Genomic DNA, 16,099 nt, shown 5'->3' with positions numbered 1-16,099 from the left:
TCCTGTGTTAGTGGCGAGCGCCTTGCCCACTGTGCCACTTAGCCGCCATGGAAAAGGCAATTTATAAGACAGGGAACCTTTAACACTAGTCCCATGTGGATGAAGGGAGGAAGAAAAGACAAGACAGACAAGACTGCAGTAACGGACACACCATCTTTCCCCTCTCCCACAGACACCAACCTGGTTGATGAAAAGATCCAGGCAGCGACAATGTACCGCGTTAAGAAGGCTGGCGGCGTCCACCTGTTGGTGATGAAGCACCTGGCGAGCAAAGGGCACCAGCAGCCGGTGCAGCCTCTCGAAGGCCTCCACCAGCACGCTCTGGGGCTTGGCGGCGGGGCCGGGCGTCTGTGTGGGGGCACCACAGGAGCAGTTTCCCGCAGGGCTGCTCAGGAAGCCCAGCGAGAGCAGCTCCTTATAAAGGACGCTCTTCTCCCTCTCCCTCTCCCTCTCCTTCTCCTTCTCAGCGCGGCGGCCGGGCTCCGGGGATGCCTCGGGCAGCGTGGCGGGGATACGAATGAAGCAGACGGGGAACGAGAGCATCACTTTGACCTTCCGGAGCTCAGCCGCCTGCTCTGCACTGAGGGTGTCCTGGTTAAGGGCGTAGAAGATAATGGGGACGACGCTGCGGGTGCAGTCGCCCAGGGCCTCCTCTATGGGCTGCACGCTTGGACATGGCAACACCATAATCTTCGATTCCTGAAGCAATTACAAAAAGACATTCAGCATTATTTTATTATCGTTTTAATTTTAATTTTTTTATTATTAGGAAATTACACATTTCTTGATCCCCCCCCCAATAACATGATTTGTATGATAGGATACATTGTGATCCAGCCAACACAATCATGTTACAAAGATTAAAAAAAAAAAAAAAAAAGGACCACCACCCCCCCCCCCCCCAACCAACCACCTCCAATGTACAGTTTGATGCATTCATGATGAAACATAATTCCTATTATATACCTTTGATTTTGAAATAGTAACGTGTCCAGGCGAGCAAGGCAAACGACTTTAGCAAAATTCACACAGCGCTCCATAACTCAGCTTTTCAGGAATTAGCCCGGATCACTCTGAAACTATACAATATTCACCACGGGATAACACGCAAACATATACATGAGAAAATGTACTCTTTTTTACATGTTGGACGAGAGATAGTGACTGTCAAATGAGCCATAGTATTGTCTCTATAGCTCTAATATAGAATATAGATATAGCTCTGCAAACATCGTAATGCACGGTGAAAATAGGCAAAAGCTGGTGCATTGACTACAGGGATGAGGGTAATAGCTGGCACTGAATGAGTTAAAGGGGCATTTGACCAATGTCTCCATTTCATCAACTATTCATTCATCTTTCCTAGAGTTGGGCCAACTGCAGTTGAAAATAGTTAGAGGCGGCCTGCCCTCTGCAAGGTGATGTCATCCGGAGGAGTGTCTTGGGGGGGGGCCGAGCTCTCGAGAGACGGAACACGTTGGAAAGTCTTATGTCTGATTATCACATGTCCTCCTCACAAGAGAATGCTAGGATTCACCTAAGAAATCTGCAAAACGCCCCTATAAGCTCTGCTTATATTGAAAAAACAAGTGGCGACAGTGGCTCAGGAGTTAGAGCAGTCGTCTGGCAATCCGGAGGTTCCCGGTTCGATTCCCGCTCCTCCCGGGCAGCGTGTCGATGTGTCCTTGAGCAAGACACTACTTAACCCCTAATTGCTCCCGATGAGCAGGTTGGCACCTTGCATGGTTGGCACCTTGCATGGTTGCCTTCGCCGTCGGTGTGTGAATGTGTGAGTGAATGGGTAAAAATGTGAGTAACAAATCGTAAAGCGCTTTGGATAAAAGCGCTATATAAAAAAGCAGCCATTTACCATTTACCCCTAGTAACTACTGAGCAATATGTTACATGTAGCCTAATCGCTTGGTTTTCAACTGAATTTACAATAATATTCTCAGAACATTTCCACTGCAAGAGAAGAAAAGTTCTCCCATACATAATATCATAGACATGTACTACTCCATTTCAGAACCCACACATACACAAGGGTGTCGTGGGAAAGGCTGTGGCAGGGCAAAGAAAACAAAGTTATACGGGCAAAATATTTTGCTCAACATTTGATGAATTACAACCACAAAATAAACAGAAATGGAGAGAGAGCGTGAGAGGGAGTCAGTGACAAGGAGAAAGAGAGAGATGGAGTGAAACAGCAGAAAGAGAGAGAGGCAGAAATTACTAACAGAGACACACAAAGGAGACAGTCAGTCCTGTCTCCAAGAAACAAGAGCCCAGACCAACTCAACAGTCTCTTTGGAACAAAGATAGCCTGCAAACATTTTCTCCTTTCTTTTGCAAACATTTTCTCCTTTCTTTTACAACCAATCAAAACAAACAAGAATGTCTGAAATGCCTTCATACGGTATATTTTCAACAGAAGTCCTCAACAAATGTGTGTACATATGTGTAAATATTTAAATAACTTTTCTAAATGTTAACGGCGATTATGAAAAGTTTATGATAAAGAAAGAAGGAAAACATGTGCAACTTGAGATTCAAAGTAAGGACAGGAATATGTTTTTCTTCCCCGTTTCAATTCAGGAGTGCATGCATTTCCTGGGGGGGTGCCAGGGCAGGCAAGTGAGATAGACCGATTGAGGGATCTAAAACAGGCATGTTCTTACAACAACACTTCGAGAGTCTATGCTAATATCTCAAGCTGTTGCTAATAAGCAGGGTCCCTCCTATATGGACGGATGGTTCTCTGGCGGTGAGAAGTCATGTTAGGTTATGCAGCTCCAAAGCATTTGAGAAATGTGGCAATAGGTTAGCGCCACTCCTGTCCACCGTGTTACCGTCTGCCTAAGTTGAGGTGAAAAGCATGGGGGGGGGGGCAACAGGATTGAAGAGAGGGCCAATTAGAGAGCTGCTATTTATTGTCCTGGCCTCCAAAAACATGCTCTTGTGATTATCCCAGGGTTGTGTGAATATCACAGTGAGCAGAGAGCTTCCCTGCCTTAATTTGACGCTGAGTAAACAAGTACACAACCCCCATCATTACACCACAAACCCAATTCAAAATGGTATATTGCATTAGTCAGTAGGTTTCAGACGGGACACGAAGACACATTATTTCCAACATTCCAACAGCTTGCGCCACATGCAACAGCGGCACAGGTACAGCATGCCACTTGGCAGGTTCGCGGCCAAGGTTCATCAATCTGATTTAATTTTTGCACTGGACTGTCAAAAGGCCCCCCCGAGTTGCTATAGGAGGGAGAGGCAGCCAGGCAGACGGAGAACGGAGGAAAAGTTGATCATGAATAGGGCTGCTGTCCATGACTGTAGAAACTCATAGTAGACTAATAGGCATAGGACTTTGTTCATTAATCACTTAGTTGATTAACTGACAAATTTGTAAAATTGTGAATGATTTTATTTTTGTGTCTGGCGACTCTGGCCATTCCAACACCAATCCAATCTTACAGGATTATTCAGGCACATTTTCTTTTCTAGTGCCATCACACTGACTGACACACAAATGAAAAACAAAAACAAAACAAATACAAAATACAGATCAAACAAAAAATAATAATAATAAGATAAACAAATCAAAACTACTAAACAGATGACAAAACAAAGCGATGGAGCGAGAGAGAGAAAGAGAGCTTCCCACATGCAATAATTTCAAAGGACCTCTTTAAATCTAGGTGCTTTTCACAGAGCATTTTTCAGGAAATTAAAATTGTATTAAATTAAATGTTATATATTCAGCATGGAAAAAGGTAAAAAGGAACAAATAATTGAATAATAATGTCTTGGTCGGCTAAGACCAAACCAACCGATTAATTGATTTGACAAATACAAAAAGGTAGACCTAATAATGACAATGTCGGTATTACCTGAATTGTACAACCATATTTCTGACTAAGCGTGAATGCTATGGTTCGACCGATATATTGGGGCGATATTGCCTGTTTAAAAATATCGATAGATATATTGTATTTTGACGGCCCACCAACATTACAATCTATAGACGAGATTAACGCAAGCAAATCATGCGATTAACTTGTTCAAAATGTTTTAATTTCCTGCTATCATACATGGAAGGGACTAAATAGTGCTCCAAATTTCCCAGATATTTTGAAGAGAAAAGATACTGCAATATTTTACATCGTCAGCAATATTTTCGCAGGGTAAATCTAATCCAACTCCATGTTTATTTAGGTTAGAAACAAAACAGAATAATCACAAATAACTACTCAACAAGAGTAAGGTGTCATTCAAGTTCAAGATCATTCACTGAGACAGATTGACTGACAAACAATGCTTGACTGAGCACAACCTTATTTTCTTGACCCTCCAATCATACCTTAACAACCGTTGCTAAACAACTTAGGTTGACCATGGTCAGGTTCAGCCCAGCAAAACCTTTTCAGATTGAATGTGACCCTGCATTCACTACAATTGCTAACACTAGGACCGATGATGACAGACATGGTAGCGTTAACCTCCTAATCCTATTTTTACCCGGCTGGCTAACTTTACATAGAGCTATCACTGCTAACTAGCTTTAATGCTACATAACACAGTCAAGGACTAGCAAGGGGTTGTGTTCAAGTTGTTCAATAGTATTATGAGGTTAATGCTACCGTTAGCCTTTGCTGAGCATCTGTTTTAGAGGGATAGCAAACATGATCTGCCATGCACAAGTAGTAGAGATGTTCCGATACCATTTTTTCCTTCCCGATCCGATTCCGATACCTAAGCTTTGGGTATCGGCCGATACCGATACTGATCCGATACCAGTGCATACATTTAAAAAAAATTAAAAAAAAAATTAGATAAATTATAAAAAAAAAATAAAAAATGTATACAGCTACCGTTTTATATATACTGTTTTTTAGTAATAACTATAAAGTAATGGTATTTATTCAACAACAGGTGATTGTATAGATTAGTATCAGTAATTGAAAACTATCTCAATGAGTTCACCCACGGAAAGGTTGTTGGCACATTAGTTCCACACGGACATTATTCGTTGCTGCACTTGCTTCCACAAGGCTCCGTTTAAGTAGCAGAGGCTCTGTTGTGATTTTTGCACAATAAATATTCAACATTCTCTTTTGAGACTCCGCCTCAGACTCTTATCATTTGGCACTAAAAGCTAAACATTGTCACCGATATGGCTGTCCGCAACATGTCATTAATTGTGTATGCGAGGTGGTCGACCACTAGCATGAGCTACCGGTAGATGGAAAGACTAACTCTACTGGTGAAAATGTGATTTACGTTGTAATACTCCTTTGCCAACTTGCTGTACTTTGCTTGCAGGTCTGCAGCCATTATTGCTGGATTATGAATAGCCCCAACTTTAGCCAAGGTAACGTTAAAGCTAGCTTTCGGTTAGCTGTTCAATGCTAATAACACCACCAAGCGAACGCATCAGAGCTCCCCGTCAATACCGCTCTGTCGGGATGATGGCATTTAAGAAAGTATCTGCTGTTAAAATGACAAACAGCATTGACACTTTAATTCACGGTCGGTTAAAAACACGTTTGTTTTATAATGCTCACTCAGCAGACCGCAGTGTTGTTGATAAATTACGTCATATGGTATCGGAGCGCAGAATTAGAGGGTACTCGCCGATACCAGCATTTTAGGCAGTATCGGCAGCATTTCCGATACTGGTATCGGTACAACTCTAACAAGTAGTATGCTAATATGTTTGTTATTGTCCGGCTGCACATTGCCTACCGTTATAGTCTAACCAGAGACATCTGTATAGCACCTATTAATGCTAAAGTAAATGAGGTCTTCCCATACTAGATAGATCTTCCACATAAATAATGCTGACATTTGAGCTAATTTGTTTACCATGTCAAGGCTCTAGACTAACTTGAGTCTTTAACTCTAGACTAGTTAACAATTTTAACCCCTCCCCTAACACTAAATAGAAATTGGAGTACATTAGCATGGTTCTCTCAGAGTTGATCGTAGCTCAAAAGTGTAGCATATCAAAGCCAATGTTAACCGTTTCATGCATGCAAATGGAAAATTCTTTAATTAAGGGAAGCTAGGCTCCCTTAAGCTACGCTAAAGTTTTAAGCTAGGCTAGTGGTCCATATCTGCTTCCATGCATTTGTGCTAAGCTAGGCTAGCTTGCAGCCGAATATCTTTCTACTGAATACACAGAGAGGAAATTGGTACCCATCTTCTTGTCTGACTCTGGAGAAGACTGTAAGCGCATTTCTCATAATGTCGGCATGTTCCTTTAACACCGCCTGGTGCTTGTATTTCTGCTGTGAATGTTTTACCTGAAAGTGATTCAACTGACCCTGGGGGTGGGGGGGGGGTTGTAAACATGCTGTTGGGCCACACTGCTCATGTCGAGCCCTGTACTACAATTAAATATCGGTTTTCGGCCCTAAAAGCCCATATCGGTCTATCCCAGAGCATACCAGTGTTTAAATAATGTAATGCAGATTAGCTCTTATATCGGTCTTTCTGCTCTTTAACCCCACATATTTTCCCCTCTCCTCTGCCACTTCTCCAGACAATCTAGTCATTTGCAATCTGTTAATAAAGTTTTTAATCAAGCAATCAAATTTGCACTCAACCGAGCGCAGAGCAAACTGTTAAAATCTGAAAGACCAAGCATGTTTGCAGAGTGCAGACTGATTTTAAATAACCGACTCCTTATCAGATTTTAACACAGCACACAACAAGCAAAAATGTTTACAAAGTACAGCCAATAGGGATGGGATGACATTCTTATCTCACAACACAATTCGACACAGGGTTCACGATTAGATATAACCACGACACATGTGGGAAAGCCGAAACGCTGCCACCCTGATGATTTCAGTGCAGATGGAGCATCTCCCCATCTCAGGTTTGTCAGGCATTTGACTACCGCCTGCTGCCATTATTTAGTTGACATTGTAACGTTTCCAGAGATGGATCGATCCCTCGGCTGTACAAACTAACTGGTGGCACTGTAACACTACACTGTAACACTACAACTAAATAAAATGTAGTCATTATCGCAATACATTTCTCTGACCCAGGCCAGGATACATATTATCGGCACCTTCTTGTATCGCAATATATTGAAATTCAATATACCGTCTTGTCCCCAACAGTCAAGGTAAGAGACTTGCCAAGAAACAATCATCAAAGCAGCCAGGTTCCACATCTCAGATCACAGTTCATTCTGTATGGATTATGGAAGCTCACAAATATAAATTTTTAGTCTATGGATTAAGAGGCGCAAAGGTGCTTGCCATTTCCTGAGAATCTTAAGTGCAAGGTGGTATTGTAATTGCATCTCTGTGTCTTTGTCTCTCTTTGTGTCCGTCTGTATGGAGGGCAGGGTTCATAGGTCGACATATGCTGTAGCATTCTCTGAGTGACATTCTACTTCTAAATGTATAGGCTATTTTGTCCACCATCAATTGTCATTACTACCCACTCAGACCCTGATGCAGCACTTCTATCATCATGTTGCATTGTCTGATTTCTTAGCAGTATGGTTTGTTATGTAGTTAAATGTAGGCCCATGTCTCCTAAACAACAACTCAGTTGTTTAAAGTCCAATTCTTACGGCCAACATAAACAAAAGGGTAATCAGATTTTCAAAACAGGACTTAAGACAACTCTTCATTCTCAAACCAATGGACTGAGTGTTATATAAAAGGGCTAACAGAATGTGATTACTTATCACCTCCCAAGTGAATTTTTTAAATGATATGGTGTGAATGCTTATGTTTGCATTGTTTGTAAACACTGGAGTTAATAGATCTGGGATATATAGTGTTATTATGGTAGCTCAGAAAGATGTGACCACACTTCAGTAGCCGACATAGGACTCTAAGTCCCGGACTTGGAGGCTTAAAAAATAAAACATTAAAATAGCTAAATGTTTTTTTGCATATAAAATGTCCTACAATGACATGAACAAACAATGCCCCAGGATTCAGTTGTAACTTGTAACCATGGCGATTTCCTCACAGCAAAGGGTTTGGATTTTTTATGCGGCCTGGTCATGTGAATCGCACCAGACCAGGGCCATTACGTAAGGGGGGATGGGCTGGGGGGCTCAGCCTACAAAGAAATCCTACGCCTAGTTTCTGAAGCTGTCTGAGGCTTGGCTTCCGCGACCTGCTATGTTAGGCTTTTGTCTAAAGGATTAAAACAAAATTGTCCATGCTTCACGCATGACAAGGAATGACTACAATCCTGAGACCAAAGCAAATCAATTCACCCAACAAGCCAGTGTGAACATCAGGTCCTACTGGCTGGAGTCCAATCTGACTATCACTACGACACAACATCTTCCTAGTGACTGGTGACATCAACCCTCACCTATTGATATGTTTATCAGAGAGGAAAAGCAAATACTGCAGAACAAAAGCAAATTCTAAAATGGCCATACTTCAACAGTACCACAGGTCAGGTAAGGAAAGGGCTGAAAAACACAGGGAATAATCTGCTCAATTAATTCAGTAATCTGTATGCCAGCTAAGCCATGTGTGAGAGTAATAAGCCATTTCTAACAAGAGAGAACAATGAAAAATAGCCTATATCTCACTAGGGTGACCAAATGTTCTGATTTGTGCAGGACAGTCCCACATTGTAGCCCTTTGTCCCGTGTACCGCAACAGAGGAGAATGTTCCACATTTCAATAAACTCATGTGAAATGCTAAATATCAAAATTTTATGAAGATGCTCTTCATCAGAAGGCTCCACGGTCCAGCAAGAAATATTAAGTCATCAAAAGGCCTAAATGGTGCACCGTGCTTCAATGCTTCATGGTGCTGAAACCTTTGTCTCAGATTTACCTAATTATGTTTTGGGAGAGGTAGGCTAATGTTAAACGCACCCAGTAACAACTATGAAGACATGACTGATCAGCCTACAATTTATGTTCCATTCTACAGTGTTTCTGCTGCTTAGCTATTTGCCCCAATTTACCCATACATCACCCTATGATCATAGTTAATTAAATGTCATGAGACATATCTTCCAAAACCTAAAGATCCAACCATTAAAAATATCAAACCACAAACATAGAATAATTAAACCAGATATAGCCTAATTTTGTATTTATTTTCATCACTATTGGGCAAAATTACAAATAGGTGAAGCAATGTTGGATGAATGGTTGGATCTTGCCTGTCAGGCACTTCCAGTGTGACTGAAACGCCAACGCTACTGAGCCGTGTTGGTCTGCCATCACCTTTGGTCTACTATGCTTTAATAAATTAGCTAATCTAAATGGTTGTATTTAGATCAAACGCTTTATACGTAAACATAAAGCGTAAACAATACTTTTACACAGGTATTCAGTATTACTTTACTGTGGATTTGGTCACCCTACATCTTACAATTCTGTCCAATACAAGAAGAGTCCAAATCAAAGATGCCATTTACAAGGCAATCAGGTGGCGTAGCGGAGATTGCGTTCGTCACCAACGCTGGAGATGCTGGATTCGCGTGTTCGAGTCCAGCTCCCGCCGTTGCTATCAGCTTGGCTGGTCGTTCACACTAATACAATTGGCAGTATTAGAGGGTGGGAAAGCTGAAGGGTGGGTCCTGGGCGTTGTGGACAGCAACCCCTACAGTTCGGACGGGGCGCCTGCTCAGCAAGGGTAGGATCTAGGGAGAGATAGTGCGGCCTCCCACACGCTACACTCTCCCCGGTGAGAATCTGCGCGGCCAGGCTGGCCTACCGGCTGGCTGCACATGCGTCGGAGGAAAGCATGTGACAGTCTCCGGTCTCTCGGACCAACAGTAGGGGAAAGTGCGCAACAACCAGGAAGGGTGGGATGGGAGAAAATCGGAAAAAAAGGAGGGGGAAAAAGATTAAAAAAAAAAAAAAAAAATGCCATTTACATTAATAGCATCAAAAACCCAATCTAGTTAAAGGCTCACATCAGCGATCCAAGTGGAAATAAATGGGTGGCCCCACCACCAAAAACAAGAAATGGAAATAGACATGTTTCCATTCTCTAGTTGGTTGACTGAGCTCTTGATACAAGGACTAACATTAGACATTACCTGAGTATTTGTTGTATTTCTTGGCTGTAAAAGCAGGGATGTCCCGATCTGTACATATTTAACTAATCGGTATCGGCTATATTAAGCCTGATCAAATACAGATCCTTTTTTTGTTTTGAAAAACTATGAAAACCAGGGGTAGCGCAGCGGACTAAGCGTCTGCCTACCACCGCAGAGACAGTGGGATCGAATCCAGCTGCCAGCGGTACCTCCGGCTTGGTCGGTCGTCTATACTGACACAATTGGCAGTGTCAGCGGGTGGGAAGCCGGTGGGGTGGGTCCTGGTCGTTGTAAACAGTGACTCCTACAGGTCGGTCGGGGCGCCTGCTCAGCGAGGAAGGGATCTGGGTGAGGTAGTGTGATCCTCCCACGCGTTACACTCAACCAATGAGAGTCCTCGCTGTTGGAATATCCAACCTCACCAACACTTGGTCACAGAAGAAATAGAGCAACACCACCGATTTATACAGTCTTGATGTCCATTTACTCTGGGTTGCCAAGAAGTGCAGGAATAATTAAGCGTAGTGTATGACGATGATAAGACGGTTTCTCAATGTAATCGGACAACACATATCGCCCATACAAAGCCTGGTTTCATTCATGTCATTATACTAAACTAACTCAATTTAAATCTTCTTTGGTCAATGGCAGATTATTTATATGGACAAAAAAAATTATGTGATCTCCACCTTGGCTTGTTGCACAAATTAAATACTATAAGTTTTCCAATTCACTGTCAGAAATGAATGTGCCACTGTCCAGACAACTGTAACCTGAATTACACATATGCAATAGTATCATGACATTATTTGGCTATTTTTTAATCACCAGCTGCTAAAATAATAATGTTATGATGGAAATATACGGGAAGTGTCAACAAAAACTGCCCAATCAACTTGATTAAATGAAGGTTTTTCAGGTCTTTTCCTGCTTTTGGTGCAGTTACTTTCCCATCTCAAATGAACCGGGCCAAGACCACATCTTCAACAAGGTCTTGATCTAGTTGTTTTGGTTATGGCCTCTTCAACAAGGTCTTGATCTGGTTGCTTTGGTTATGGCCTCTTCAACAAGGTCTCGATCTGGTTGTTTTGGTTATGGCCTCTTCAACAAGGTCTTGATCTGGTTGTTTTGGTTATGGCCTCTTAAACAAGGTCTTGATCTGGTTGCTTTGGTTATGGCCTCTTCAACAAGGTCTTGATCTGGTTGTTTTGTTTATGACCTCTTCAACAAGGTCTCGGTCTGGTTGTTTTGGTTATGACCTCTTAAACAAGGTCTTGATCTGGTTGCTTTGGTTATGGCCTCTTAAACAAGGTCTTGATCTAGTTGTTTTGGTTATGGCCTCTTCAACAAGGTCTTGATCTGGTTGCTTTGTTTATGGCCTCTTCAACAAGGTCTCGATCTGGTTGCTTTGTTTATGACCTCGTCAACAAGGTCTCGATCTAGTTGTTTTGGTTATGGCCTCTTAAACAAGGTCTTGATCTGGTTGTTTTGGTTATGGCCTCTTCAACATGGTCTCGGTCTGGTTGTTTTGGTTATGGCCTCTTGAACAAGGTCTTGATCTGGTTGCTTTGTTTATGACCTCTTCAACAAGGTCTCGATCTAGTTGTTTTGGTTATGGCCTCTTAAACAAGGTCTTGATCTGGTTGTTTTGGTTATGGCCTCTTCAACAAGGTCTCGGTCTGGTTGTTTTGGTTATGGCCTCTTGAACAAGGTCTCGATCTGTTTTTTCTGGTGCTACACTCGAGTGTAATTGCTGTGTTCACACTAGGGCTGGGCGATTCTTGCTAAAATGTGAATTTCTCTCTTAGAATTAAGATCACGATTCTCTCACTGTTCTTATTTTTTCAATAAAATCATTTAAAAAGTAAAGTAAAAATAAAAATAAATTGTATACGTTTTCTTTTTTTTATACAAAAAAAACGTCCTAACTTAGAAATTAGATTGCATAGGTCTATGAATCGAGATTGTGATTTTTTTTCGATTAATTGCCCAACCCTAGTTCACACCTGCCCAAACAAACCGCACAAAGAGGCTAAACGAACCAGGTTTAACACACTCAACTAAGAGCTCCAGGTGCAGACAGGGGAATACACCAGAGAATAAACTGATTGACCGCACATTACAATTCAGATGTCTGAACTGCCCCATTGAATCTCAGCCTACCTGTAACAGTGGGTGGTGTAGGGTGATCTCCAGCTCTGCTAGCCTGTGAGCTGGGTCCTCACACTCCTCGTGGATCTCCAGATCCTCCCGGGGCACAGTGTCCCAGCGGCCACAGTTGGCTGCCAGCTGGTGTACCAACTCATACTGGCCAGGCAGTGCCAGGCTGAGTCGCGTCTGCCTCCCATGTGTGAAACACAGCTTCCTCCTCTTGCAGGCTGTCCCCTGGACCCCATCACAAGCCTCCCCAGCCTCAGGGCCCAGTGGTAGAAGTCTCTCCCCGAGGAGACAATTCAGCAGTTGGTAGCGGGCGGCACAGTCCTGGCCCAGTACCAGGATGTAAGGGGCTGCTCCCACCGTGTTGCGTAGGAAATCTTCTTCTTGGCTAGAGAAAGAGATGGAGCTAAGCTGGCCTAGGGGGATGGACAGGGGAAAAGAGGTGACATGTTAAGTAGTTTATTGGGAATAGAATTGGTTGCCTCCTATATGTCACAACTTTTGCCCCATTTATTACTGATCAACTTGATGATGTCTTGGCATTGGCATATTAATCTTTGAGAATTTCAACATTGAGTCTTATATTAAAAAGACATAGCCAAGTGATGAACTCCATTGAGCCTTATATTAAAAGACATAGAAAATGCTCCCCCAGTTATCACATTAGCTATCTGGTATCTTTCCATGGGCCTTTTTTTCTGACGTAACCTTGAGGCTTAGAGAACAAACAGAAGACCCAATTCAACCTTATTATTTGCAGGAAATGGACATAATCCACAATTATGCCAAGTCACAGTCCCAAGCAGTTATACAACAGACAAAGAACAGCAGCCAGCAGCGTTCTGGTCTATGTGCAGTAACACACCCTCTCTCTCTCATTCTGTCCAGTCTTTCACTGAAACCATTAGCCTAATCTGGTATTACCCTGCTACTTGCACCATTCTCCACTTGATTTGTATCTAACGTGATACACTGAAGCTTAGCCCAACTTGTGCTAGATGTCCTACAGTGTGAAACATGTTGAGAGGGGATAGGCTACATTAAATAACCTCAGTGTCACCAGGAGGCTGTATTATCAGATCTACAGTACAGTGGGGTCTATCTGAATCATAAATGGAGAGCTATTTCATGATCCCGCTGTGTCATGTGATGTTGCTGCATTTTAGCACAGATAAATAGGCCTAGCCAAAACATGTGCAAGAGAAATCAGGTTAGCCAGCTCGGTTTGCCCATGAAATGTGGCGTGAAGGGTCTGGTTTAATTTGTCAATTAATCCTACTTTTAAGCTTAACATTGTTTGTTCCTTCGACTTCAACAAGAAAACCTTAGATTTGTCTTTGTTCTGTACAGCAGCACTGGTAGCATAAGCTGTACACAGTACACACACTGTAGCCGAGATGCAGAACAAATACTATAAAACCATAATATCATTGAGATCAGTGTCGTCATCCTGTGTGTAAAATCAGTTTTCGACACAGATAAGTAGCAGAACAGCATGGTGTGAGACCAAGATAGGGTTAGTTAGCCTACATCTACCTTTCCCATGGGATGGTAGATGTATGACTAAAATTGTTCAAACAGTCTTCAGTAGAACTTGCATTACTCTGTGAAGTAAAACATTAGGCATGCCAGGATTCATAACAATAGGTTAGGCATCACAATCACTCTAAATATTGGCCTACAAGATATTTTAAGTTGGCCATGGCCTGGTGGTAGGCTACCTTTCTTTGGAAATGTCCCTGATGAATATAGAACACTCTACTACATGTAGAAAATTACATGTCTGACATGAGAATCCCAGGTTCACTAGTGAAGCTCTAGCTGTTCATGAGCATAGATCTTAACATATTTGGTGCACTTAGTCTGCTCATGCTTTTAAGAGGGGCCTTAATCTCTTGTTTTCCCAAACCCCAATGAATGCATTTTTTCCAGCTGAAGTGTTGGCAAAGAAATCCCTTGGCAGATTAGTTAAAGAAACGCATAAAATCAACTAGATTTTCCATCATCCTTGCTAGTCAGGCAGCGTTGGTGGAATGATCTTGATGAAAACGTTTAATAAATGTGTACCTTTGTTGTGACATGTATGCCAGCCTACTGTAGTTATATTCTCGGACGCTGCCTGTGACAGGTGCTGAAACTTACCTGCCTCAAATGGAGTTCCATCCGCGCTGACGAGCGACGCACAGGCATTGCTATAGTTCTGTCTGATCTCCCGGAAGAATATGTTAGTCTCTTTCAGATTCTTTTTCAGTTGTATGGAGTGCTTGTTGTAGCTGCTTAATATCCGTGTTAATTCTCGAGCTAAAGGGGTCGTTTTCTGATGATTCCCCTCCATGACGGTGGCAAGTAGTCGGCGTCACCTGCTTCGACCAGCAGCTCTGTTCAAGTCTGGACAGGTCACCGCTGGTAGCCTTGCAGACGTGTTGGCTGGGAGATGGTCAAATACACTTAATTAATTTAAATGTCAGTGAGTCACTTGGTCTATCTGATAACTAAAGTTTCATGTTATCTTTGTGTTTTAAAAAGTAATGGTTCTAGTGTGTAGCCTAATCCCCGTTAGTGTGCGACAGCAGCCACGGCGGTCCCCGAGGTCTCCAGTGAATAAAGGCAAAGCGTCTGGATGGCATCGGTCTGACCTGCTGCACAGCTGGCGAAAGTTTGCTACTTAACGGGACTAATGTTGGCCCATGTGAAGATGTTTAAGAAATAAAAGTAGCTATCGAAACGAGCAGCTATTTGCCAACTAGCTAGACCGTTTCAAATAAGTGCCTGGAGATAAAACGCCAGTGAAGTCAAGTGTCAGTGTTGTTTATGGCTAGCTAGCAGAAAGCTAGGTGGGCTAGCTAGCCAGCATGAATCTCCGGATCCTCGCCTTGTCTTGGTACAGCAACATGCCCACTCACTTCACGAAAGCAGTCCCGGCCATCGTTTTTCCGCATAAACAGCCGAATGTGACTCGCCTCTAAGTGACAGTGGCCTCTATAGTCACTGTCCACAACAATTGCAACGTTAGTTACTGTTTTCCCGGGGTTCCTTGGAAAATTTCTTCATAAACTGGCCTTGATCCAACGAAGCTTTCAGACAACATCTTCAACGTCAACGAATGAGGTCCACAAATGAATGTTCTGATGTTTGTTTGTGGTGATGCTGATGGTTCGGGTAAATATATTGGGTCGTTGCTTTGTATGTGTCACATCACATCACACACAGGCAATCAAATCAGAGCAGAAAAGTACTCAACAAGTGAAGGGAGGGTCAGGGAGGGGAGGGTCAGTCTGTAGAAGCGCAGCATTCTGGGACATGTAGGCACATTTAGAGGTAGGCTAATTTCCCAACATAGACCACTACACTTCCGCGTTACATTGAAATCAGGGAGGTGATTGACTGCGGTCAAGTGAGCCGTCTTTTGCTTTTGCGTGGTCAAATCAGCCGCTCTTGTTTTTCGAGTGCGCGATTAGTTCCAGGTTTACGGTAATGCATTAAAACAAGCCTGGGACGCTGTTGTAATGAACCGACGTGACTTTTGAACACAGTCTCACAAGTAGATCTTACAGAAATACTTAATATGACATTGAATGCGCATCGAATCAATAGGACGTTTAGTCTAATCAATAGGACGTTTCGTATGTGCAGTATTATTGAACATCGAATCAATAGGACGCGCAGTATATTCGACCACTAAACTAAAGCTACAGACAATTCCACAGAGGAACACTTCCGGTGAGGATTTCAAAGTAAAGGATGGCATGTGGTTCATTTCTATTATTTCATACGTAGTTTATTACACTGCCATGTTTGTACTTAATACTTCTCAAGACTACTTGCACAAATAATATTAACTACTTTTACTGTGTACTTTGAGTAATTTGAGTTTCAAAGTCCTTT

General features: G+C 42.5%; 1 protein-coding gene across 1 annotated transcript in view; it reads right to left on the bottom strand.

Annotated features, from left to right (window-relative positions):
• dstyk (dual serine/threonine and tyrosine protein kinase) overlaps positions 1–15,422 on the bottom strand; it is an 87,008-nt gene extending 71,586 nt beyond the window's left edge. Inside the window, exons 1-3 of the mRNA XM_084316284.1 lie at positions 14,357–15,422; positions 12,221–12,630; positions 181–699 (exon numbers count right to left, since the gene is read on the bottom strand). Of these exons, the coding sequence (XP_084172410.1) occupies positions 181–699; positions 12,221–12,630; positions 14,357–14,549 (1,122 nt within the window). The 5' untranslated portion in view covers positions 14,550–15,422. The remainder of the gene's footprint in view (positions 1–180; positions 700–12,220; positions 12,631–14,356) is intronic.
• Between the last annotated feature and the right edge of the window lie 677 nt (positions 15,423–16,099).

The sequence above is a fragment of the Notolepis coatsorum genome (genome assembly GCF_963971535.1).
Source record: "Notolepis coatsorum genome assembly, chromosome: 6".
Classification (NCBI taxonomy): domain Eukaryota; kingdom Metazoa; phylum Chordata; class Actinopteri; order Aulopiformes; family Paralepididae; genus Notolepis; species Notolepis coatsorum.
The sequence above is the reverse complement of the archived record's forward strand: the minus strand, read 5'-3'. Positions and strand labels throughout refer to the sequence as shown.